Source organism: Camelus ferus, chromosome 3 (genome assembly GCF_009834535.1).
Source record: "Camelus ferus isolate YT-003-E chromosome 3, BCGSAC_Cfer_1.0, whole genome shotgun sequence".
Taxonomy (NCBI): domain Eukaryota; kingdom Metazoa; phylum Chordata; class Mammalia; order Artiodactyla; family Camelidae; genus Camelus; species Camelus ferus.
Window position 1 is genome coordinate 116,090,092 of NC_045698.1, and position 27,391 is coordinate 116,117,482.

The 27,391-nt window shown below is 49.8% G+C and overlaps 1 protein-coding gene, 1 long non-coding RNA gene and 1 pseudogene across 2 annotated transcripts; 2 read left to right on the top strand and 1 right to left on the bottom strand.

Annotated features, from left to right (window-relative positions):
• Positions 1-176: 176 nt before the first annotated feature.
• LOC116662826 lies at positions 177-15,346 on the top strand. The gene is made up of 4 exons (XR_004318924.1): positions 177-297; positions 5,496-5,510; positions 6,715-6,717; positions 15,336-15,346. It is a non-coding gene; the product is annotated as an uncharacterized LOC116662826 (long non-coding RNA).
• A 2,667-nt stretch (positions 15,347-18,013) lies between these two features.
• On the top strand, positions 18,014-24,782 carry LOC102508990 (L-amino-acid oxidase). Its single transcript, XM_014567429.2, has 6 exons — positions 18,014-18,445; positions 18,681-18,793; positions 20,448-20,649; positions 21,013-21,081; positions 22,584-22,717; positions 23,951-24,782. Exons 1-6 carry the CDS (start codon positions 18,218-18,220, stop codon positions 24,780-24,782), a joined length of 1,578 nt encoding a protein of 525 aa, XP_014422915.2. The 5' UTR covers positions 18,014-18,217.
• LOC106730392 overlaps positions 19,957-27,391 on the bottom strand; it is an 87,455-nt pseudogene continuing 80,020 nt past the window's right edge.

Genomic DNA, 27,391 nt, shown 5'->3' on the forward strand with positions numbered 1-27,391 from the left:
TAGCTTCTATTTCATTTTTGAGATATTTTGTATCTCTAAACACTATTTCTTTTAGTTCCTTCAGTACTTTGATCACTCCTTTTTTGAAATCTTTATCTAGTAGGCCATCCATGTCTGTTTCCTTGCTCGTGCTTTCAGGGGATTTCTCTTGATCTTTTAATTGGGAGTGCTTCCTCTGCTTCTTCCTATTGCTCATATCTCTCTGGCACTGTGGCTTAAGGAGTATCAGTTACCTGGTTATCCTGGAGATGGTGTCCTCTTAATGATTTTATCGAGAGGTCTTTGTGTCTTCACCCTGTTTTGCTACCAGATTTTTGGCGTCTTTGTCTTTCGAAGAGGGCGATGTTCTGTCAGAGTTCGTCAGGTGCTCTGGTTGGCTGAGTAGGTCCTCAGATGTGAGTTTTGGCGTATTTGTGGGAGAGGGTGAGCTACAAGCATCCTTCTACTCCGCCATCTTGCTTCGTATCCTCAATTTCTTTATCTAAAAATAATAATAGTACCTACTTCAAGGTTGTCGTAAGGATTGAGTGATAAAATATTAAATGTGAAGCGTTCAGTCCTATGCTTGGCTCAGTAGATGTCAATTATTTTGCTACCTTCATCAGTCTTGCTATTGTTGTTGTTATTATAGTCACAGTCACATGTGTTTGAGAAACACTAAAACTTTGAGAACAGGATTGGCAAAGCCCAAGCCAGTGCATTCTATCAAGTCGGCCACATTCTTCAACCCCTGAAGGAGGGATGGTGGTTTTGCACAGCCCAGGTCCGAGGGATAGAAGTCCCCTTAGGGTATAAGGCCCCCAGCTGGCAGTGAGTGGACAGACTTACCTCCCAAAGAAACAGCTGGCCGCTTGCCCAGGCTGGGACATTATGCTTGTTGTGGCATGTGTTCCCCCACCATCTCCTAACTCAAAACCTGTCTTTGCTAATCAAGGTTAACACCGTCACTAACAAGACAGACTGACATCAGGGACCCCCTGATATAATGCCCTGGAGAGGACACAACACCGCTTCTGTGGCACTCTTGACAAACATGTATGGCCTTCACCTAATAATGAGAAAGCAGCCAACAAACCCAAACTCAGGGCCATTTAACAAGATGTTACCAAGTCCAGACTCGTTCTGCTCGCCACACGACAGGCCAGTAAATCGGGAGATGAGGTGTTGGTGTGAGGAATAGCGACTTTCTTCAGAAAGCCAGCCGACCGAGAGGATGGCAGACTAGTGTCTTGGAGAACCATCTCCCCTAAGTCAGAATGAAGGCTCTTTTTTTATTAAAAAGCAGGAGTGGGTGTGGTTAGCTGCTGCAAACTTCTAGGAATTCTTTGTTCTTGCAGCTGTCCACGTGGGTCAGGGCATGGTGCCCCTGCTAAACCTGTAAGAGAACAAACATCATTTTCTATTCTGCAACTTGTTATCTTTATATAAGTACGAAACTGTTACTACTCTTAAAGGTCAGAGCCTTGAGAATAGGCCCTCCTTACATTTCCGGCTAAAGGCAACGCTATTTCACAAAAGGTGCAGAGCCAGCAAGACTGAGCCTGGAACACAGGGCACAGGGTTAAAGCCAAAGGAGCAGACCTAACACGGAGTCAGATTTGTTCTTTTCTGTTACAAAGATAACCTAGTGGTACTCTTACCATGTGTCAAAGTTAGAAAAGACTCAGGAACCGTCAGAGATGGAAAGAGACTAAGAAGACAAAGGCAATCAAATGCAGTACGAGATCTTGTTTGCACATTATGAAATGTGAGTAAGGACTGTAGTTACTATTCTAGTTTCGACAACCGTGCTCTGCTTCTATAAAATGTCAGCCTTAGAAGCTGGGTTAAAGGTATAATCTTTTTACTATTTTTACAATTTTTCTGTAAGCCTAACGTTTTTTTCTTAATATATAGAAACATGTGTCTATGTATGTATCCATATATACATATGTGTATATGTATGTATGCATATAAACATATATAAATATGATCCAAGTTGAGTGAACTGGCTGCCAGCAAGCCACAAGGTTTTACCCTCCTAAGACTTTCTTTTTTTTTTAATTTTTATTTTTATTGAAGTATAGTCAGTTTACAATGTTGTGTCCATTTGTGGTGTACAACACAATGCTTTAGTCACACATGAACGTACATAGATTTGTTTTCCTATTTTTTTCACTGCAGGTTACTACAAGATATTGAATATAGTTTCCTGTGCTAAACAATATGAACTAGTCATTTTTATCTATTTTATATATATTAGTACCTACAAATCTCAAACTCCCAATTTATCCCTTCCCACCCCCTTCCCCTGCCGGTAACCATAAGTTTGTTTTCTGTGTCTGTGAGTCTGTTTCTGTTTTGTAAATAAGTTCGTTTGCCTTTTTTTTTTTTTTTTTCAGATTCCACATTTAAGTGATATCATATGGTATTTTACCGGTTTGATAATTTTCTTTTGTATTAGCTTGGTTTCTTTTTAGTTTTCGTGACTCTGTTGTATGCTTTTGATTTGTGGTTACCTTGCTTTTCAAGTATGTTAACCCCTTACTGTATCTGTTTGCTTTAGACTGGTAGACCCTCCTGAGACTTTGAGTAGCCTGCTCTTTGAGAAAATATGATGTTTCCACTACAGGTTCTCTGTTGACTACTGTCATTATCACAGAAAAGTAAGCATTCTTTTTTTTTTTTCTTTAAGGTTTCCTATTAACCACTCCAGAGAGAACCCCACGCGGGCACTGGTTGAGGAGACTCATTATGGTAATCCCTGGGCCCCAGCTAATGTTCCCTGTCCCCAAAAGGCGGTGTGGCCTGAGCCACACATGGAAACCAGGTCCCCCATTTCCCCATTTCCCATCCCCACACCTGGGAAGGTGTTTCTTCCTCACTTCAGTTGTGCTGATCTGCTCAGCACCTGAGTCTGTATAATTTAAATCCAAAGAGATCAGACTTTCCGATGGAGCAGAAACAGTCCCTGAAGGAGGCCTGAAAATAATGAATCCCTCAGTACCAAGTCAACAGTCACACTCATTTCTCAGCACAAGACAATAATTAGTCCCAGAGGTTAGAGTTCATTTAGGTGATCATATTAGGATTGATACAGAAAAACACTAACTCTATTAATGGAAGGACACTCAAGTATCAGGCAAATGATTTTGATAATAGTAATTCACACGTGCATATTCCTGACACTCATCTCATTTTCATCTTTATGCCAGTAACTACATTTCTGAAGAAACTCCGTGTATGGCAGCAGCTGAGAGCTCTGTCTTCGTCACTTTGCCAGTTGGGACGTGGGGCAAGTTAGTCCAGACTGGTGGTAATGTCGGCAAAGCCTTTGGGAATTATTGTTTGCACAGAATACCTTAAGACAGATTATTAAAAGGAACACGTTGTACTTTGATGTACACATACAGGACAGGCAGTCTTGCTGGGAAAAGATCAATTTCCAAAATAGGCTAAAAACAGAAGCTTGATAGAGATTGGAAAAGATGAATGTGTGAAAAGCGCTCACCAAGCAAGGACTTTGCACAAGAAAGTTTGTTCTAACAGCAAATTCAATATATAGGCCAGTCTCAAGGTCTGCGTGTATTCATTTAGCAACTAGTATGTATTTGATTGTAGAGCAGAACATTTTAAAATGGGACTCCCTCTGCTTCAGTTTAAACCGAGTCACCAGTCTGAGAGCCATCAGATACCACACCGAGTGTAAGAGATACCTGGATGTAGAATTTAGGAAGGGCTCATTCAAGGAACTGGTCCCTGACTCTTCCCTCTTTTTATCATCTTTACATGTAGAAAGATGGGGGTGGAGCTGGGGATGGGCAGGACTGGCGAGATTATCTTTGTAAAGCACTGCTGCTCTCTGGGAGTCCCGCACACATACCCTAACTGGGGAGGAATGGGGAAGGGCACCTTCATTAGTCTCAGGTCTGATAACAAGAAGAGGGTTTGTTTCTGAACTGAGACTAGGTTTGGGAATTCAGATGATGGTAAATCTGCTGTACAGTGTTCATTTTCTACTGCTGCTATAACAAATAAAGACAAATCTAGTGGCTTAAAACAACACAGTTTTCGGGGTTTTGTTTTTTTTTTTTTTGTCTTATTGTTCTGAAAATCAGAAGTCTGACACAGATCTTGCTAGGCTGAAGGTGCTGGCAGGACTGTGTTCCTTTCAGAGACTCTGGGTGCGATATGTTTGCCTGCTTTTCCACCTTCTAAGAGCTGTCCGCATTCCTTGGCCCATTTCTCTGTCTTCAAAAGACCAATGTTGAGCTGAGTCCTTTTCATGTTGAATCACTCTGAGCTGCTCTTCTGCTTCTGTCTCCCACATTTAAGGACCCTTGTGACTGCACTGGGTCCACCCAGATAATCCAAGATAATCTCTCTATTGTAAAATCCACTGATTAGCAAACTTATTCCATGTATTTCATGTGCCACCTTAATTCTCCTTTACTATGTTTTCTGGGGGTTAGAATGTAGACATCTTTGGGGGCCCCTGTTGTGGCCATCACAGGTGCCTAAGAGTGAGCAGAAGTGGCCTGGACCTGTCCAAATTTTCATCTGTACGTAGGAGCTGACTATCCCTCTGAACACATTTTTAAGGGACTATCAGAGACATGTAAAGTTGGGTTTAACCTTTCCAAAATTGTGATTGATTATGATGGAAGAAAGTTCCACATACTGAGGTTTGAGGAAGTCATTCAGGCTTGTATACATGATTTAACTTTAACTTGATGCTAACTAAAACAGCTGGTCTATGGCCTGTCAAACCTTCATTGTGTATCTGCTCTAACCACTAAAGAAAATATTACATTTAAAAATCAAAATGGAGTGATTGGTTCAGTGGATATGGTATCAGGTAGGTTCCTGCATCACTGAGACCTTGAATTTTCTGAATTGTATCAGACTCAAGGACACCACCAACTGTTCTCAAAATAAGTATCTTCTAGCAGCTGCCACCTGTAACCTTAGGGTCTCAAGTTCCCCCCTTGTAACTATGTAGCCATTTTGGACCCTAAACAATCCTTGCTTAACAAGCAGGCTTACTCCTTGCCAGCTCCGATTCTGATCACTGACAAACTACTTAGGTAAATCTGCAGATCTTTGCCTTCATAAGCCTGCCCTATTTTGCAGTCGGGTGGAACAAAATTCAAATGCTTCTTCAATCTGTATCTCCCAGGCTACGTCCTCAGCTTGGCTCAAATAAAACTCTTTTTTTTTTTTCATTCCTACTACAGACTGTTTATTGGTTATTTCCATCAATGATTATTATACTGCTTCCAAAGCAAAAGAAGCAGAAAGACAATCTCCAGTCTTAAGGAGCTTACACTGAATACAGATGAGGCTTCAGTAACACTCATGAAGACATTAATGAATAATGCATAACACTAAGGCATATGATTACATAATAAATTATGTTGTAGAGACTGGAGGCAACAAATATGAGTTCAAGAAAGCGGATGGATGAAATGTTACAGAAACCTGAATCCCGGCGAGAGACCAAGAAACATTCAGAGGGTTGGAGAACTCAGGTTTATTACGCCGGCGGGCCCAGAGGCGTTCGCACTCCAAGCTCTGGACCCCGTCTGGAGGTTTACACAGGCTTTTATAGGGTTTTAGGTTTCAATTAAGTTCGTGCCATATGCAAATACGGTGTTAGAAATGGGCCGATCAGGAGTGAGATTTTGGGAACCAATGGAATTTTAGGGGTAAGTTTCATTTTCCTGGAAGCAAGCCATCTTACAGAAGCACAAAAGCAGGAAGGCAGTGGCCCTGCCTGGGAGGTCCTGCTGGTTCGTTTGTGGGGTTTGCCCCTTCAGGAACACACCTCCACCATTCAGATTCCTGACGAAGGGACCAAACCTGGATCTGGTCAAGCCTCTGAACCAGTTTGCAGAAAGCCCTGAGGACAGAGAAGCAGGCTAAAACACCACCATGAGTGTGCAAACAGCAACAACCAGAGTAGGAGAAACTACAGGTCTAAGGTCCAGGACCTTTAACAGACAAATGATCAGGGAAAGATGAGATGGAGGGGGAACCTGCAAATTAAAAAGACTTAAGACATTTTGAATTGTAAAATGCAAGAAGGATGATACTAAATCCTAATGCCCGGGGATGCTCTTTGAGTGATAAAGCTATAAAGAAATGCAGATGTGGTTGTTATGAAATTAGTTAGAGGTCACTTTGGTGGGTAAGGCTGGTGTGGCTGAAGAAGGCACGTGGAGGGGCCACTGGATGACTGCTGTTTACCTGGGTGGTGGTTATAGGGGTGGCAACTTGTAAAACGCATTAGGTCAGTTTTTTTATATCTATGTTTCACTTAACAATAAAAGTAATTTCAATACAGTCTCTCTGGATTTCTTCTGGAGTCTGGCACTGCTGTAGCAAACTAATTTTATTTATTTATTTTCCCCAAATGGCCAGTGAACTTGGAGAATTTAATGAGGGCCACAGACCCAAGTGACGATTCATATAATGTATTCACAAAATGCTTATCTGTTCTTAAAACAATTGTTGATGAAGTTGGACATGGAGGACAGGCCTGCACGATTTAGGCTTCACCCTCCCCAAAGCTCACGCACAGGCAGTACCGAGCTTTTGTCTGCCCAGGTGTGGAAAGCTGAGTCTGACACCCACTAAAGGGCCAGGGAAAGGAAAAGCACAGGACCTCTGGGGACCCAACATTCGCTTGACCAGTGAAACCGTGTGTGCTTCGACCATTCCGGCTGCCACAAGCTTGTGAGTCACTGTGGTCCATCTCCTTCCCGCACACACTCCCACCGATGCTGGGAGCCAGAACGACACCCTCCACTGTCTCTACCATTTCTAGCTGGGTGGCGTGGCCTTGCAGGTTACTTAGCGTCTCTAAGCCTTGCCTTCATAACCTGTAAAATTGAGGAAATAGCACGCTGAAGTACAGAACCTGGCTCAGAAGGAATGCCCAGTTACTCTGACTACTCTACCCTGGGGACTCCAAGCCCCACACCCTGGAGCCAAAGCCTTGGGCTCCCAGTTCACTTGCTTCTTGCCCAGCTCTGAGCCAGCTCTGTCCATCCCTGAGCCCAGTCAAAGCCTGTTGTCACTTTCGCCCTCCTCCACCACCCTGGCACCACCCAACCCTGGCAGCAAAGACTGCTGCTGAAGCGTCTGCTCCCACGGGGCCACCAGCACACAGAAGGGGATGGGCTCGCCCATGAGGAGGACTGGAGAGGCAAAAGGTGTTACGGACTGAAAGTTTGTGTCTCCACCAAATTCATAGGTTGAAGCCCTAACTCCCAATGTGATGGCGTTTGGGGGTAGAACGTTTGAGAGGTACTTAGGTTTAGATGAAGTCATGAGGGAGGAGCCCCTTTGATGGGAATAGTGCCCTTAGAAGAAGAAGAAGAAACCAGAGCTGTCCCTTGCTCCACTATGGGAGGCACAGCAAGGAGGTGGTCATCTGAAAGTCAGGGAGAAGGCTCTCATCAGACACCAACTCCCCTGGCACCTTGATCTTGGACTTCCAGCCACCAGAACTGTGTGAAATAAATGTTTGCCATAAAACCAGTTACAGTATTTTGATATAGCAGCCCAGACTAAAACAAGGGAGTTGGCACAAGGTGAACAGGCTGGTAGCCAGGAAGGAAGAGAGCCTCATACAGAGAGGAGTAAAATCTGGGAGTTTGGCTCTCTGTGTTTGATGCAAATTGACAGTCTTGAGGACACCTCAGAACTCATCAGGGCCAGAGCGGACCCCAGACCCTCCCTTCCAAACCCCGCCTCTGCCGTGTTCCTCAGGCCTCAGCAATGCAGATCTCAGAGAACTGTGTCCACCTCTTGATTTTTGCACATCAAAGGAAACCATAAACAGCAGGAAAAGACAACCTATAGACTGGGAAGAAATATTTGCAAACAATGTAACTGACAAGGGTTTAATTTCATACAAAAAGCTGATACAACTCAATTAACAACAACAACAACAAAAAAAAAACGCAATCAAAAAATGGGCAGAACACCTAAACAGACTTCTCCAATGAAGACGTACAGATGACCAATAGGTACATGAAAAGATGCTCAATATCGCTAGTTATCAGAAAAATGAAAAACAAAACTACAATGACGCATCAGCTTACACCAATAGAAATGGCATCATTAAAATGTCTACAAATAATAAATGCTGGAGAGGGTGTGGAGAAAAGGGGACCCTCCTGCACTATTGGTGGGAATGTAATTTGATGCAGCCACTATGGAAAACAGTATGGAGATTCCTTAAAAAACTAAAAATAGAGTTATCATATGATCCAGCAATCCTACTCCTGGGCATATATCTGGAGAAAGCTCTGCTTCAAAAAACACACATGCACCTCAATGTTCATAGCAGCACTCTTTACAATAGACAAGACATGGAAACAACCTAAATGTCCATCGACACATAACTGGATAAAAAAGATGTGGTGAATATATATACAGTGGAATACTACTCAGCCATAAAAAATGAAATATGCCATTTGCAGCAACATGGGTGGACCTAGAGATTATCAAACTAGGTGAAGTAAGTCAGAGAAAGAAAGACAAATGTCCTATGATATCACTTATGTGTGGAATATAAAGATGGCAGAAATGAACTTACAAAACAGAAATAGACTCACAGACATAGAAAACAAATGTATAATGTTACCAAAAGGGAAAAAGAGGGAGGAATAAATTAGGACTTTGAGATTTGCAGGTACTGACTACCACACATAAAATAGATAAAAAATACGGTCCTAATATATAGCACAGGAAACTATATTCAGTATCTTGTAATAACTTATAATGAAAAAGAATATAAAATATATATGTATAACTGAATCACTGTGCACGCCAGAAACTAACACAACATTGTAAATCAACTATATTTCAATTAAAAAAAAAAAGAGTTAGGTTTTCTGGCTACAACAGTTTTTGCTCCTCAATGCCAGGAAAGGCTTCCTGGTTGTGGTGTCTCACGTTGGAGGGAAAGTGCACACATTGGAAACCTATTAAGGTCACATTCAAGTGACAAGGATGGGTAGGAAAGAGAACTCTCAGGCATTTTTAAATCTAAAGTCCATCATATGTTATCAGGATCATAGACTTTGAAGATCATCTGAAGTGTTATGTTATCATCAAAGGTTGGCGACAAATTTCCAACAGGCCGGGTCCAGATATCTCGGGGAAGTTGTCTCATATGATGTCACGTGCTTCAGTTTTAGGAAATCTTTACTTTCAGGTCACCAGATGACGTGGCGGTCCAGTCACGGTTTGAGGCTTTCTTTAGGTGTGTCACCATGAATCCAAGGGTCCGTTCCTTGGAGTCTGGCAGCACAAGGGTCGGACAGCTGTACTTGATGAGGGCCTCTCCCATGAGGTTAGAGAGAGTTCTTTTAGAGGAGTCTTTTCCAATATATGAAATATCTAGGTTATTTTTAACAGAAACAATTAGGTCTTAGCAATATTGAAGTATCTCCCCATTTATCAGTTGTGGATCAAAAGAAGCCGGAGCCAGGTGCGTTGGGTGTCCTGTGACTAACACAAAGGGTGAGAATTTATGGGTTCCAGAAGGAGAGGGTCTGAGATTTCACAGGACCAACAGCAATGCTTTTGGCCAAGGTATTTGGAAGGCCTCTATGAAGAGTGGGGCACACGGCGGTCGTAGAAGATGTGACTGGGAAGGTAAAATTTGAACAAAGGCTGTAGAAGGTGAGGACCACCGGAAAACCTAGGGAAGGCCATTTCGGGCAGAGAGAACAGCTCGTTCAAAGACCTCAGCCTGGAGCCAGATTAGCTTGTTCAGGGAGCTGCAGGAGGCCAACACGCTTGAAGTTGAAGACAGAAAGGGGAGAAGAGTACGACCAGCTTGAAGAGACATAGGGGCAGGGTTTGAAGGGCACGTGCAGGGCTCTGTAGGCCCTTGGCTTTTCCTCCAATCCAAGTGAAGAGGCATGGGGTTAGGGAGGCCAGCAGAGGGGGCCTTGAGCTGACTTATGTTTGAAAAGATCCCTCTGGCAGCCCTGAGGCTTAAAATCAGTGTTGACCCCATCAGGCCAGCTGTCCTGACACACAGGAAGGTGGACAAGCCTGGAGTGGGCCCAGGAAGGAAGCCGACCACTGGAGCAGCAGGCAGGAAGAGGGGGACAGTGACCTCAGGCTCAGCTCAGGCTCGGACAGGCTGCCCTCACTCCTGAGATCTGCAACCAAAGATTTTGCTGAATTACTAATTCAAAGCAGAATCTGAATATTTATCAGTGAATGAATGGCTAACCGAAAATGGGAGTATCTATACAATGGAATATGATTCAGCCTTAAAAATGAAGGAGGTTCTGACATGCTACAACATGGTTGGACCTTCAAGACATTATGCTCAGTGAAATAAGCCAGTCACAAAAGGGCAAATACTGTGTTCTTTCCCTCATATGATGAACCTAGAATAGTAAAATTCACAAAGACAGAAGCCATAAGGTGGTTGGCAGGAGCTAGGGAGAGGAGGGAGAGGGAGTTCATGGGTACTGAGTACCAGATTAGGAAGATGACAAAGTTCTGGAGATGGAGGCTGGTGATGGGTGCACAATAATGTGAAAATACTTAATGCCACGGAACTGCACACATAAAAATGATTAGGATGGTAAATTTTAAATTATGAGTCTGAGGCCACACGAGAGTTTGCTCCAGTCTCACCCGCCATCAGGGCAAGTGGCAGTGTTGAGGCAAAATCTGATGCTCAGGCAGGTCAAAGGTCGTGACCCAGTTAACACTGCTGGCCAGAAGTCAAGCCAAAGTTGACCTTCCAGCTCCAGAGTTTCAGTCCCCTCCCTTGAGGCTTGTGTTCTGTACCTCAGCCATGCAACACCTTGCAGGATCATCCATCCAGCAGCTACAGGAGAGGACAGGCTTTGAGCTCCGGAGTCGCCAGCTTGAACTGGTGGAAACTGAGGAGGACTGAGGATGGGGAGGCCAGAAATCTGGAGACGATGAACAGGACTCTGGGGTTCCTAATCCTCGTGACTTCCTGTAAGTGTCACCGGGAGAATACAGAGAGCCTCTCGGGAGTCAGGGCACCCTCGGCTCTCAGGGAGATGAGAGGTTGAGCAGCCCCTCCCAGCTTTCCCCGCCCTGCTGCATCTCCGTGCGCAGAGCACCTCATAGGACAGCGGCGCAGCCTTGCTTCTGAGGCCCTCAGGGTCAGGAGGGCCACTGCACATGGGGGAGAGATGGTATTTTACCATCAATGGAGCCCAGAAAAATCTCACTGAGCAAGTAGAAAACCCGTGCCAAATATATAAGCTGATTCGTAGGCAATAATAGTTCGCTGGCAGTCTTTACTAAAAGTTCAAAGTGCACGGGGACGCGGATCTTCTCCTGTCAAGGCAAAGTGGGGCTCAGAAACAGCAGACTGGACACGTGGCATGACCAAGGCACACAGCAGGCCCAGGCAGAACCAGGCTCAGAGCCACGAAAGGCAAAGGGCAGGGGCTCCAGCCACTTCCTCCGACCCCCAGCCCATCATGGGGAGGACAACGCTCACCCCAGACATGCAGGTGGGGCAGAAGAGATGGGTTTCCGGTAGGAAGAGAGCAGACTGGACATACACCATACACAAGAAAGGGCAGAGTGGGGTCTGGGCCACAGGCACCAGCCAACTGGTGGACCTTCTACAGCGCCCCCTCATCCCCCCAAGGGGAACCTAAAGGCTTCTGGTCAACCAGACCTTTTCTTCCCTGTGCAGCTCTTGAGAGAAAAGAGACCATGTTTCAAGGTGGAGAAATAAGCCATACATGGGGCCGCCTCAGGTCACCCCAACCCACTCCTGGCAGGATGTGCTGGGAGGGGAGCCCAGGAGCTGGGTGGGAGGAGGAGGGAGGAGTCAGAAACCAAGAACCTGCCCCAACCACCCAGGTTGCCTGGTCCTTCTGGGCCACTGACTGGCATGCTCTGTTGCATCAGAAGGATTTCTCCCTGGATGTCTGCTGAAGGAAGGGAAACAAGAAGCCTGAGCATTCTGGCTCACAGCCCTGAAATCCCACCCTCTCCCTGCCCTCCAGCAGTGCCTGTCAGTGGAGACCTGACAAGCAGGAGGGAGACCAGGAAGCCCAGTGACATGGGGACAGGAGCACAGTGGGCATGTATCCTCGTTTAGGACTCTGAACTCCACCCACCCTCCCAGATGCTGGGCACATGCCCGACCTGTAAGCAAACTCTCAGGTGTGTGGTCCCTCACCCCCTCTCCCGGCACAGCCTTTTAGGATGAACTTGGCAGGCCCTGTAAGTAACCTCTCCTGTAACCAGCCGGCTACCACTGAGGCGAGGGGGAGGGGTGTTCACCTTTCCCCTGGCCGGAGGCCCGGTCACCTTCCATCTGGGCCGGCACCCTTCCCTGGCCATGCCTTCCCTGGGGCTGGCTTGGTGAGCTGGCACAACAGCTGCAATGAGATGGGACAGATCCCCCATATGTGACCAAACAAGGGACCCCGTCCCCCCATCTCCCTACGCCTGTTGTTTGATCTTATCATTAAGTGAGATAGTCCTAGAGTGGCGCTTTTTCCCTGGGAGCTGATGCAGACAGGACGACATGTGTCAGGGGCAGGCTTTGCAAGACCTGTGGATCAGTCGGCCCCCATCGGGGTCTGGGGTGGTTGGGTCTGGAGCTGTACAAAGTTAGAGTGTGTGCCATGTGCCGCAGCCTCCTGCTGGTTCCTTTTCTCCCCTCTTCCTACCCTGCATGCACCACCCCCAATTTAACGGCCTCCATGCAGTTTTTGAGGCTCTGCGTTACGCCTGCAGGGGAGACTGAGGAGGGGCAAGGCCCACACAGCCCACCCACCACGTCTGCTTCACTCTACTTGACACCTGTGCCAAGAGAAGGGCACAAGGGCATGGCTCAGTGACAAGCCCCTTCTGTGTGAGATGCAGAGAGCACAGGCAGGCTGGGCTCTCACTCCCCGAGGCGTGAGTGTAGAGGAGGCAGCGAGCAGGTGCAAAAAAAGGAGGGCAAGGGGCATGGGGTGAAGACTAGTGACAGGCCCCACAGGACTGCAGGCAGGGCACCTACCCAGGGTCTCACCCTCCCTGGTTCTGTGACAGAAGCCTGAATCCCGGCGAGAGACCAAGCAACACTCGGAGGGCTGGAGAACTCAGGTTTATTACACCGGCGGGCCCAGAGGAATTAACACTCCAAGCGCTGAACCCCATCTGTAGGTTTACACAGGCTTTTATAGGGTTTCAGGTTTCGATTAAGTTCGTGCCATATGCAAATGAGGTGTTAGAAATGGAACAATGAGGACTGAGCTTTTGGGAACCAATGGAATTTTAGGGGTAAGTTTCGTTTTCCTAGAAAGCAAGCCATTTTACAGAAGCGCAAAAGCAGGAAGGCAGTGGCCCTGCCTAGGAGGTCCTGCTGGTCCCTTTGTGAGTTTTGCCCCTTCAGTTCAGTGTCTTACTCCTTCCAGCTCCTGGACCCTCACCATCCTGCTCTCATCTCCTCCTGGCCTCTATCAGCCCTACTCTCAGGGAGCAGGCTAAATCCCGGGGGGCAAACGGAACAACTCATCATCAACCCAAGCTTTGAGGGGCCCCTTCCCTGATCACTGTCCTACCCCAGCAGATGGCAAGTAGGAAAGACCCCCCCCAGCACAGCCCCCTCAAGAACAGAGTCCCCCCAGGACAGGCTCCCCCTGGACACTCTCCCCAGCACAAACCTGAGGTCTTGCTAAGCCCTCCTTTGGCCAGTATCTTCATATCCAGGGAGCCTGGGGACCCTCCTCTTTCCTGGCTCTGAGTAAACTGGAGAACGGGGTCCTGATGCTTGATAGGGTCGAGGCTGGGCAGGGAGGAGACCCCAGCAGAGCTCATCCCCCACCAATGCACAGGAGCCCTGGCCCGCATTGTCAGGTTCCAGCTCTGGGAATGTGGGTCCCAAGACACACCTGGCAGGCCCCAGGCCTCACCCTCCTGAAGGGGTTCCCACCTCTCAGGCCTGGGGTTCCGTGGCAGCCCTGCCTTGGCACTGCCCACCCTTGCCTGTTGATCTGCTCGCTGGGCCTCAGAAGTGTCCACGTGTGTGATGGCTGTGTGCAAACCTGAGTTGTCAATGCAGGACCAGAGCTTGAGTCAGATGTTGGTCACATTTCCTTCCAGTCTGTAGCCCCGCAAGAGTTCCTCCCAGAAGCTAGGCAGAGCTGGACTCACCCTCAGCTCAGACACATGCGGGCGAACAGACTCACTCAGAAAGTCCCTGACTCCCTCCAGTGAGCCTTGGCTTCCTCATCAGGAAACAGCTTCCAGGTGCGTGGGTGGGGACTGAGGAAAATAAAATCAGAGGCGGATTAGCAAGAGTGATGTCAAAGCCACACCGTGGGACCTGGCAACATGGGGACACCCCCCCAAAAAACGGAAGGAGGTTCCCCAACAAATTGAAAAATGGGTATTTTTTAAACGTCAGCAAAAATCAGAGTTTTGTTCAACTTTCTTCTATCGCAGTTTGGCAATGTTTTTCTGAGAAATTCACGTGGTGCTCAGGGCTGCTAAGGTCTTAATGGGGTCCTGGAAGTGATGCAGCTGGGCTGCGGGACAGGGAGGTTCTCAGCAGATGTCAGCCTGAGTCCCCATCAGCCTCACACCTGGCTGCTTCCTCCCCCTTTCCCTCTGGCCTCCAGCCCCTGCCCAGATCGCCGCATGCCCTGTGCCCACATCTCCTCTTCCACAGTGCTTTCCTTCACCTGACACACCGTGACGTTACTTTATTTTCTCTCTCCCCCACTGTTGTCTTCCTCCTGCCCCCCACCTTTTTTTAACTTAGGAAATAGCCATTTTCATTTTAGCACATGGGTACTTTTTTGATTTAGAATTTGTTTTTTTTTTTAAATTTGTTTATTGAGTAATTAGTCATTTTACAATGTTGTGTCAAATTCTAGTGTAGAGCACAATTTTTCATGTATACATGAATGTATATATATTCATTGTCACATTTTTTTCCACTATGAGCTACCACAAGATCTTGTATATATTTCCCTGTGCTGTAACAGTGTAATCTTGTTTCTTCTATTCTGCATTTTAAAATCTCAGCTGGTCCCTTTCCACCCCCCGCCCCCTTGGCAACCACAAGATTGTATTCTATGTCTATGAGTCTGTTTCTGTTTTGTATTTAGGTTTTTGGTTTTTTTTTTTTTTTTAGATTCCTCATATGAGCGATCTCATATGGTATTTTTCTTTCTCTTTCTGGCTTACTTCACTTAGAACGACGATCTCCAGATCCATCCATGTTGCTGCAAATGGCATTATTTTATTATTTTTATGGCTGAGTAGTATTCCATTGTATATATACCACAACTTCTTTGTTCATTCATTGGTTGATGGACATTTAGGTTGTTTCCATGTCTTGGCTTTATGGAAAACAGTATGGAGATTCCTCAAGAAACTAAAGACTTACCACGTGATCCAGCAATCCTTGGCGTTTATCTGGAGGGAACTTGAACTCAAAAAGATACATGCAGCTCATTTACATTTATTCATTCACCCAGCAGATAGACACAATGGAGCTGCCAGGTGTGGGCATAACTGGGGTGGACAAGACAGACCTAGAAACTGGCTCTCAGGGCAGGCATCTGGGCTGCTCAGTGGTGTCCCCACTCCAGCGACAGGATGCAACACATCTTTAAGGCAGTGGGTGATTAGCTTAGGATGGTAAAGTGCAGCTTGGGAGGCCCAGGGCTATAGGTCTGGTGTCAACCTAGCTTGGCAAATAATGAATATCTCTGTGGCACCAGGGCCGACACAGACTTCCCCATCTGGTTTATTCTGGGTGAAATCAAGAGCTCTGCTGGGTAATCTGGGCAGTTCCTTCAGCACAAGGATGTTCTGTTGTGCTCCGCTCTGGCTGGAGAGGAGCCCTCTCTGCCATAATGGACCGGCTCTCCAGTGTCAGGTTGCAGATGGGAAAGTATGAGTAACTCTATGCAAATTTCCTCCACTCCAAGCACTTGTGTTTGCTAGAAGGACTAGCCGTGCATCTTCTGGATTCTTTAATGGCTGAGCAAGATGCCTGGAATTCCTTACAAGTTGAAACACTGTTTTCCAGCTCTGTGTTTAAAACATAAACACCACAAGGAGTGAGGAGAAAAAGGGACCAGAGTTATGATTTCAGAATGGGTCAGATTTCGTTTGCTCACCTCAAGGAAGACAGAAGGAATGCGCCCCACTCTAGTTCCTCGAAGGAAAGGTGGATGGCAGAGGGTGGAGGAAGGCTGAATTCTGACGTGTATGTAAATGTAGGAAAAGAAATTATAGAGTCCGACACATGGGTTCTCAGAGGGAGGCTGGAGACACGTAGGAGGCCTTCAGGAAAGGTGAGACGGGACGATAGAGTCCACCTTTAGACAGGCGGACTGCAGGACCGAGTCTGGGCTGGGTACCACCACTAAGCCTGAAGTCTGCAACTCAATGCAGAGGCAGGAGAGAGGCATTGTAGGCAGCCCCAACTCATTTGTCCAGGTATCCTTTCTTTCCTCTGTCCACCCATCCGTTTACTTATTTATTCATCTACCCATCTCTTCATCCATTTGTCTGTCCATGTGTCCATTCCTCTACTCCTGCATTCCACGAATATGTCAAGTGCCCACTGTGAGCCAGGCTCTGTGCAAAAGGGATTGATTCCTGGTCCAAAACGGAGAAGACAGGAGATTGAGCAACTGCCTCATACCTTACTCTGTGCAAGAAGAGAAGGCATCACAGAAAACTGTTGATGGTGATGAGTGGAATGGGGTGGGAGAGTGAGGCAGTGGGGGGATGAACGATTTGGCTCTCTGTGTTTTCCTTTACTGTAACGCCACTGAACCATCGTGGCCATAAACGCAGGGGCAAGGGTGGCCCAAATCAAACATAAATCCCGAGACTGGAATCAAGAGCACATCCACGCACTGGTTGTGTGGATTCGTGTGAAAAATAAAACACTATGCTGCAGACCAGAAATTGGCACAACATCGCACACTGCCTATACTATAATTTTTAAAAAGGGAAAAAAAATTAAAATTTTAAAAATGAATGCATACTTTTTTTCAAGTGTGTGGGGGTGACTCTGACCTGAGAGCCAGAATCAGACCCTCCCTTCTCCCTATTATAGGGGAAGACGCAGAGGGGAAGGTGGTGACAAAGTGTATCAGTCTGCTCAGGCTGCCAGCAAGACACCGCAGACTGGGTGGCTGACGCAATGGGAATTTTTCACAGCTCTGGAGGCTGGAAGTCCAAGATCAAGGTGTCGGCAGGGCTGGTTCCCCCGAGGCCTCTGTCTTTGGCCTCATATGGCTGCCTTCTCTCGTGTCCCCATGCGGCCTTTCCTCTGTGCACACATCCCTGGTGTGTCTCTGTGTGTCAGGATGTCTTCTTATAAGGACACAGATCAGACCGCACAGGGCCCACACTAACAGCCTTATTTCAGCTTCGTCACCTCATGAAAGGCCCTGTCTCCAAATTACAGTCACTTTCTCAGCAACTGGGCGTGAAGATTTCAATACACGACTTGGTGGGGAGAGACAGTTCAGCCTGTAACACAGATAGTGGTGGCAACAATGACAGCAATAAAAAACGACAATCACAAACACGCACCTTTCATAGGGTCCTAGAGGGAAGGGATGACACAGAGGGAATGGAACCCTGTCCCAGGCGGGCGTGGAAATGCAGGCTCACAATGGGGCGGACCCTTTAACCTCAGTGAGCCTCAACCACCTCTGGCAAATGAACTGGCCGTCTCTGTCCCGGGCTCGGGAAGCTGGTACTGTGCCACGCACATCTCAGAAACAGCCGACGTTATTTAATGATGCCTTTACCTGCTCCATCCTCACCCTATCCTTCCACGGCCAGTGAGTTAGGTATTCTCATTGCAACAAACATTCTGTCAACCCCAACAGGGACACGGGGACACCCAACGTGGTAGCCAGGTCCCGCTCACCTGTCCCCCATTGGGCCGGGGCTTGGCCTCCTGGGTGGTAGTCCAGCTGGCCAAGGGCAGACACCGTGAGCAGGGGTCCCGGCTGCATCGAGTGGAGGCTGTGAGGGGGCAGTGCTGCCCATCTGGGGCCCTGGGGGTGGCTCGGCCGCCCAGTGACTAAGGCATGCTCCAGTAAGGGAGGGAGCGTAAGGGAGTGCTGGCATGTTGCGTCACAGGCCGAGCAATATAACCGCTCCTCAGAGCAAGCGCTGAGAGCAGCAGGACTTCTCGGTCCCTAGCTGTTTGCCTGCCATCTCCACAGCCATGTGCCCGGGCTGGCTGGCCCTCACCCTCCTGTCTGTGCTGAGCCTGTGCACCCAGGCCTTCAACAGCCGGCTTGCCAAGTGCCTTGAGGACCCCCAGTATGAAAAGCTGGTGCGGCTGGCCCAAGACGGGCTGGGGCAGACGGCGGAAAGGAAACACGTAGTAGTGATTGGAGCAGGCATGGCCGGGCTCACCGCTGCCAAGACCCTGCAGGACGCCGGCCACCAGGTACATGATGGGGCGTGGGAGAGTCCTGCATGGGGAGCCTTGGGAGAGATGGAAGCGGACAGCCTCAGAGAGCTGGGATGGGGGCGGGGTCTAGGGCTCTTGGTGTAGGGAGAAGGGCCACGAGACCGGGTGGCATGACCAGATAGCAGGCAGACCTGGAAAAGAGGCAGGAGGGCTGTGGGAGCTAGGGGATGTGGCCAGCTGTGCTGAGATCAAGACAGACCTGTCTTTCTAGGTGACTGTCCTGGAGGCCTCAGGACGTGTGGGTGGCAGAATAGAGACCCACAGAGTGCCCGGAGCACAGTGGTATGTGGAACTGGGCGCCATGAGGATACCCACCAGCCACAGGTACGGTCGGGAGAAGTGGGGGTGGGGAGGGGAGGCTGGGGCGTGGGCAGCCATTTCATTGGTACCCTCAGGATTTTAGTCCATGGAGGTGATGAGTAGCCATGGAGAGATTAACGCCATTGAGGGAATTTCTTACTTACATTTCCAGAGAGGATGACACCACACCACACAGGGCCCTGGGGATGCATTGGGATAGTCAAGAGGTAGAAGACAGGAGCAAAGCAAAGTCACAAGCCATGACCTTTACTGGAGTTTCTAAGGGAAAGGCCAGGCAGGACGGAGTAAACAGCTTAAGACTGGCTGGTCTGAGTGATGACAGTGGGCTCTGGGCTGCAGGAGTCATCTCTAGTTGCCTGGTACCTGGCTCTGGCTGAGTTAGGGCAGGGTAAGTATTGACTGGTATGTGGATAGGAGCATGGCCTTGGGTCAGCCCTGTCTGCACGGTGAAAGGAGAGCTCTATAGGAAAGTTGACTTGCAGGAGAGACAAACACTTTGGTGATGGTTTGGCCCTGTGATTAATGAACATCAGACAGAATCTAAGAACACACAGTGAGAACACACAATTAGCAGAGGCCAAGAAAGACAAAAATGCATGGGAGTCCTTTCCTGCAAGTCAGCAGGACTGTATCTGCCCCAACTCATGTTGAGGCTCCAAGCCTGCCCCAGAACCTCTCTCAGTCTCAATGTTGTAATCTACTTACTGGGCATAATGGTACCCACACCCCCTGCCTGCCTAAAAGCCCACATGGAGGATCCCAAAGGATAATTCTGATGGGGAGCACCTTGAAAAGTCAAAAGCGGCCTGCTAGTTTTCCTCATGATGGGAGTAATGAGTGTCCTCCGAGAGTTGTGGTGTCTGGGGGGAGCCCCGGGACCCGAGGACTGGCACGAGGAGCCCTTATGAAGGGCCATCCTGCAGGGGGGCCCTGCCTCACGGAGCACACAGGATGGTGGAGGACACTCCCTGGAGGCTTGAGAAGGATGTGCACAGCCTCCATTGAGGACCCTGCCAGTGTGCTTTTCACGACACCTCCAGGACCTTGAGGCCAGAGGTCTCAGGCAAAGTGTGAGAGATCTCGGCCAAAACAGAGGACCAGCCTGGTGTGGTATGACTATTACAGAAACCTGAATCTCATTGAGAGACCAAGTGACACTCAGAGGATTGGAGAACTCAGGTTTATTACGCCAGCAGGCCCAGAGGAGTTAACACTCTAAGCTCTGGACCCTGTCTGTAGGTTTACACAGGCTTTTATAGGTTTTAAGTTTCGATTAAGTTTGTGCCATAAGCAAATGACAGAGTGTTAAAAATGGACCAATCAGGAGTGGGATTTGGGAAGCAGTGGAATTTCAGGGGTAAGTTTCATTTTCCTGGAAGCAAGCCATCTTACAGAAGCACAAAAGCAGGAAGGCAGTGGCCCTGCCTGGGAGGTCCTGCTGGTCCCTTTGTGGGTTTTGCCCCTTCATGACCACAAGAATGATAGCCTCAAATCCTTCCTTCATGGCCCTGTCACCATTCCTGTAGTGACAGGGAAGACTGTAGTTCTGTCTTCAGATGAAGTGAGTCTGTGGGCAGCAAAGAGCAGAGCACCTGGAGCAGGGAGGGGCTGACAGCTTCCTTGTCCCTGCTGAGCTGTCTCTGATTCACCCCTACAGGCTCTCTCGCGAGCTCATCAGGAAGTTTGGGCTAAAGCTCAATGAGTTCCGTGCCTCCCACAACCAGACTTGGGTGCTAGTCAACGGAGTGCGGCAGCGCATGGGGGACGTGCAGGCCAACCCCAGCCTGCTGGGCTACCCAGTCAGGGCAGAAGAGGAGGGGAAGACAGCAGAACAGCTCTTCGAAGAATCACTGAGGAAGGTGAGCCCAGGCCCCACCCAGCCTCACGCAGCAGCCCCGGGGGACAGGCTCTCCAGCCCTTCACAGTGGCCTCACAGGCCATCAGAAATGTCCCCAACACTGGACGAGGAGGTAGACTCCCACCTCTGTAACTCCCAGGGTGACAGGGGGCAGCTCTGGCCCACTCTTGGGACATTCAGACTTGTGGCACACCGTCCTGGAAGCCAGGGGAGAGCACGTAAAGCCAGCCTGGGAGGCACACACAAGTAGAAGCGAGTGAGGGAGCCCCGGAGCATTGGGGGGCGGTGCTGGACCCCGGATAGGCGAGTGCCCCTGAATGGGGTGCTTAGTTCTCACCAAGTACCCATCCTTCCCCCATGCCAGATGGTGGAGGAGCTGGAAAGCAAGAGCTGCAGCCAGGTGCTGGAGAAATATGACTCCTTCTCCACCAAGGTCAGTCCCGGGACCCCCCTCTTCCTGCTGCCCACAGCCCACTCTGTCAAGCTCCATGGAAACCACACCCACCCCCTTCCCAGCTAGCGGCAGGGGAAGCCTGTGAACCCCTGCCCCGCCCTCCCGGGCAGACGGGCAGAGGGCGCCTGCACACTCACGCTGCTCCACATCCTTCAGGGGCACAGGGAGCCCATCCTCGTCCACTCCCTCGACCTCTTGCACTTTCTCACTCAGCCAAGGCTTTGGCACCGGCTGTTCCTCTGCCTGGGAGGCTCCGCTGGCAGGCATCCACATGGCTTGGCCCTCACTTTCTCCAACTCCTTTGAGTCAAGATGCCTCCCTTTCTAGCCCGGCACCCTCCCCTCTTCCTTCCTTTGCGCTGTTTCCACCACAACACTCATCACCTCCTGTTTCAGTTGTTTAGTTTGTTTATGGTCTGCACACCCTGCTAGAATGTAAAAGCACCTGGAGGTCAAAGGTTGGGGGAGGGAGGAGAAGGAAGGGAGGAAGGGAAAGAGGAAAGGTGGGAAGAGAGATACAGGGTTTGGAGACTAAGGCAAGCTTGGGATGGCTCTCAGCTGTCTCACCGTCCAGGCACCCCACTCACAGAGGGAGGGAGGGAACCTACCGCCCTCTCTGGGCTCACACAGCAGTTCTTACAGTGTATCTCCAAGAACTCTTTGGTCTTGCTTTTCCTAGGATGGTGGGGCCCTGCTGTCTTGCCTCTGGCGTCACCAAGCATGTTTGGTAGAGGCATTTTGCCAAGGTAGAAGCTAGGTCAGCCATGCCCTGCCATCCTGGTGGTCCCTGTCAGGCCTGTCCCTGAGTGCCCAGCTGCCAGTGCTACCTGCACTGGTGACAAGGGTACTGACTTGGCTATGGACATCCTTTGGCCCTGGGCAAGCTGGACAGTTCGCCACCCTAACAGGTAAACCCCTTCTAGCCAGTTCTTTTGTGTGCGCTCTGGCCTTGCCTGGGAAGAGGGAGCAGGGGTGAACACTGGGCACAGTCCTCAGTGGGCTCACCGGAAGCAGAACCTCCAGGTCACTTGCTCATAGGCTGGCCAGGACTACAGCATGACGTTGGGGCATGAGGGCAGGATGAGAAAAAATATTCAGTACTCAGATTCCTCCAGGTGAAGGCCCAGACCTATCAGGCTGGGCCCAACATACTTGCAGGTTGACTAGAAGACTGGGCCTCAGTTTCCCCATCTGTAAAACAGCGATAATAAGCTACTTCTTAGGACCACACAAGTGAAGGACTGAGCAGAATGTGTGTGTGTGTGGGGGGAAGTGGCCTGTCACCAGGACTGAGGAGAGCGCTGTGAGACTGTCAGAGCCCAGTACACCAGGCAGACACGTGGCAGCCCGGGGCCCGGCTGAATGTGCACCTGCCATTCCACTCTGTCCAGTTCTGTTCCTCCCTGTCTCTGGCTGCAAAGCAAGGTTCTCTCACGTTGGCCTCCCGACAATCGAACTCCCCTGCCTTCTCTCACTGCGCAGGAATACCTGATCAAGGTGGGAAACCTGAGCCTCGGGGCCGTGCAGATGATTGGCGACCTGCTGAATGCAGATGCTGGCTACTACCTGGCCTTCTTGGAGACCCTGCGTGACTTTGTCTCCTTCCAGGAGCCCCGGTGGGAAGTGTGGCAGGGAACTGGGGAAACGGGCGTGAGCTAGCCAGTCACTAACCAGGACAGTAGTAGGAAGAAGATTCAATAAATCAGGTGAAAAATCCCAAAAGAAATGGGGACGAGGGGAAAGCAGGGGTTTCCAAATTCCAGTGAGTCTCAGAATATTGTTAAAATCAGATGACTGGACCCGACCTTGAGTTCCTGATTCAGCACATCTGGGCCAGGCACTGAGAACGTGCATTTCTGACACGGTCCACGGGCCACTGCAGCTTTTTCCGTCTTTCTGCCTGGGAGCCCCACTTTGAGAACCTCTGGCTAAGAGGCAGTCCATCAGGAAGCTACAGATCTGCTTTGCTCTGGGCCTCACCTGCTCTCCCATTACACAGATGAGGGTCGTTACCAGGGGCACTCACTGTCTTTCAGCCCAGGACGATGTGTCAGGGGTACTAACTCCAGATCCCAGCCACCAAGCCCCTTGGCTGCTCTCAGGACAGGCTGGGGCTGCAAAGACAAAATAAACTGAGATTTACCCCCTCCCTTCGGGTTCTGTGACAGGACTCCAACTAAAAAAAAAAAAAAAAAAAAAAAAAAAAAGCTACAGACACTCACAAGAGGGCAACAGACCCTGCAAGCCCTCAGTGGCCCAGGGGGCTTGGCTATGTTATTTGAGCATCCGGTCTTTTTTTCCTGAGCAGCATCTTCTCCCTTCCTCCCAGAATTTTTTTCAGGGTGCATCCATTAAAACTCAAGCCAAGGACTGTCTTAAAGGGAGAATGGAAGGAAGAGGAAGGTCTTAAGACAGGCTGATTGGGAAACTTGATGGTGCTGCGTGCCTTGAGGCTGGGATTATGAAAGGGACTGAGAGCTTCTAAGAGCCCTGGTTCTTTGTCAGCTCCACAGTCCTGCCTGGAGGTGACTGAGGAGGCAGGAGGGCTATGACTGACAGCCACGCACGATCACGCACGATCCATGTTTCAAGCCTGGGGCTCTGGCAAGGGCCTGTACCTGCCCAGAGGGGATGCATTTTTCTGATCTGTCAGTCCCCAGTGGCACTTATCTCTAGTTTCCTGGAGTTAGAGCTGCCCTGCCTGGCGTGTCCTCCTTTTGCCAATGGCTGTCTCCCTAGCACACAGGCCAGAGTGGGTCCATTAGAGAGCTCAGCCAAGCGGCCATCCTCTGCATGGCCTCGTCCATCAACCTGCTTCCTTTTTCCCTCCCTTGTCTGCTCACCTTTAGGTTAGATGAAATCACTGGGGGCTTTGACCTGCTCCCCCAGGCCATGCATGCTGCCCTCTTGCCTGGGACGGTCCAGCTCCACTCGCCCGCAGAGCTGGTGGAGTCCTTCGGAGACCAAGTCCACATCACCTACCGAACACCTGACCCCCTGCGACCCAGGGCACGTCTGACTGCTGATTACGTGATTGTGGCCATCACAGCCAAGGCTGTCCGGCTCCTCCGTTTCCAGCCCCCTCTCTCTCGAGGCAAGGAGGATGCGCTGCGATCCATTCACTACAGCAGTGCCACCAAAGTGATCCTGGCCTGCACGCAACGTTTCTGGGAGCGCGAAGGCATCTTTGGGGGCAAGTCCAGCACTGACCGGCCTTCCCGCTTTATCTTCTACCCCAGCCACATCTTCCCCAATGGCACAGGGGTCATCCTGGCCTCCTATACTGTGGACGATGACTCCTCTTTCTTTGATGCCATGGACCTCACCCAGGCAGTCGATGTCGTCCTGGACGACCTGGCTGCAGTCCATGACCTCCCCAAGGAGAAGCTGCGGGCCCTGTGCCCCTACTCCGCCATCAAGCACTGGAGCCAGGACCCCCACTCCATGGGCGGCTTCGCCTTCTTCACTCCCTACCAGTATGTGGACTATGCCCAGGAGCTCTGCAGGCCAGAGAGGCGGGTCCACTTTGCCGGTGAGCACACGGCCCTGCCCCATGGCTGGATTGACACGGCCATCAAATCAGGGCTCAGGGCCGCGCAGAGCATCCAACAGGCTGTGGGCTTGGCTTTGACAAAGGGCCGCAGTGACCCAAAAAAAACTCACTCCAAAATGGAGCGATAGCCAACCTCACGACCCCAGGAATGGGGGCAATTCTGGTCACCACGGTCCACCAGGAAGTCTCCAAATCTGCTCTTTATCTCTACCTTTTCCCAAAGAAGCCAGACCAAGAGGTGTCACATAAGGCCAAGGGACAGAGTCCCTCTAATACTTGGCCACCCATGTCCTTGGATCACTGGCAGTGTCTCAACAACACAGGATACAGTGATTGAACAGTAAAGCATTCATTAAGTTTAAGACCATCACTAAGTGTTTTATTTACATCCTGGGTGGCATCTGGATAATTACTAGAATTGAGGACTGAGAGTTAGGGAGGCCTTTGATTTCTGGGGTCCTTGGCTCTTCTATTATTCCTTTAATCTGAGTTTAGCCCTGCCCCACCTCCTCATCTCCACTCCTCCACCTCCCATGACTGCGAATTTTAAGAGAAGTGGGGGACTTAGGTCTTTAGATGGAGGCAACTCTGTGGCCAGCAACACGCTTGATACTTTTCCATGTTACGAAAGCAACCCCTGATACACATAGTCTAATATGCCTCCATTTTATAGATGAGGAAACCTGATTCTCCAAGAAGTTAAACAACTTGCCTGGGGGCACAGATGCTGATCCAGAGGGATTAAAACCTGAATTATCAAACTCCAAACCTTCTTGCTTCTTCTGTCACTCGGCGGCTCTCTCTTATTCTTTTGTGTATTCCTGAAACGATTAATGATTCACTTTGTAGACATTCAGCGAGGAATGTGTAGAATGTTTGCATGAATAGAAATCCTCAGAATGAACAGCATCAAAGCAGCAGAGGCTGCTCTCCATCTCTTGTCCATCCTTCTGGATGTTCTTTGCCTGACAGCCCCAAGGGGTGAGGAGACAGGCAGGTGGAGTCAATACTGATGAGAACTTTCAGGCAGACAGATGCATGAGGTCCAAAGACATCCATCATTTGGCAGTGACCTGGCCTAAATTATGTCCCTAAGGGACCTCTTGGTGTGTGCAGGGGGGGGGGTTGGTGGCGGGGGAGGGCACGTGAGTAATCACCCAGAGGGCTTCAGGAAGGGGACAGGTGGCCATGGGGTGAAAGGACAGTTTGTCACCATGAGCAAAAATGTGCCTTCAGAGCCAGCTGAGAAAGTGTCATTCTCTTTAGAGTCTGAGGCTGGGACAGAACAAGGTCCCCAAGAATCCACCCCCCAACCGGGACCTTATCCAACTTGCAGGCTAACGAGCCTGCCACAGTTCCATGGCTGCTGGCAGAGACACGAGACTCACGGGTCAGTGACAAAGGACTTTATGACCTGTGGCACAGCAAGCAGCGAGAGCACCCCAAGCCCCCAAGCCCCAGTGGGGGCATCGCAGAGGGACCCAGGTGGACACCACACATGCAGTGGGCCTGCGTTGCAGCTGAGCAGCACTGAGCTCAGAAAACTTACCAGCTGTACAGCAAAGCAGTAAGCAAGCCTACTTTCTGTCTGGGGTGGGTGCAGGGAATGAGACATACTGCATCCCTCAAGGCTACTCACTAAAACACAACTCTAAAAAAGAGCCTGAAGAGCAGTCAGGGCCTTGCATTCCAAGCATATCCAACAGGACTGTGCAGAGAGGCTCACATTCTCACTGGTGATCGCCCCTCCCAATACTGACGGACCAGTATCTTCACCACCTCCATCCACAGTGTGGTTTCTGTCTCCTTCCTCACTTTCAGCCCAGCTCCAGAGGGGCTGGCTCCCCCAGTCTCACCAACCCCCTCTATCTCACTGTGCACATGAAGTTCCCATGGAATTACACAACCACTCTGACAGTGGCCCTGAAATCCAGTGAACAGACCCGAGTCCTGCCCTTGGTGAACTTGGAGACAAACTTAGGGACTGTCTTATTCTGTAAGAGTTGCTGTAACAAAAATAACCATAAACTGGGTGGCTTATAAACAACAGAAATATGTTTACTACAGTTCTGGAGACCAGGAAGTCCAAGATTAAGGGGCTAGCAGATTCTGCAGTTTGGGCCCATCTACTGGGGGCCCAGTTTCTTGCTGTGTCCTCACATGGTGGCAGGGGCAAGGCAGCTACCTAGGGTCTCTTTTATAAGGGCACGAATGACACTCATGAGGGCTCAACCCTCATGATCTAAACATCCATCCTCTGTGGGCAAACCCGCGGCCGGGATGAAGTGTAGGGGGCAGGGGTCTCATGTCCCTACTCTAGCCAGGCCCCCTCCTCCAGGCAGCCTCTCCCCTCCCTCTGCAAAGGGCTAGTGACCTGCCGGCAGCAGGGCATGTAGCGGGAAGCTCTCCTGTCCTCAGCCTGCGGTGGGCTGAGGAATGCCCCCACCTCCACATTCATGTTCATCAGTCCCAGGACCTGGGCGGGACCTTGCACTGACCTGGGTGAGCGAAGCCCTGGAGATGAGCTCACCCTGGTCACCCAGGTGGCCCTAAACACTGTCACAAGGGTCCTCACTGGACAGGACAGACACACAGGGAGGAGGCCACGTGGCCCAGGGACCTGGCACCCAGTTGCTGCAGAGGCAGGAGGGACCCTCCCCGGGGCCTCGGGCAGGAGCGCAGCCGGGCCACACCCGTGAACCAGTGAGTGTGAGCCTGTGTCGGTGTAAACGTGGGA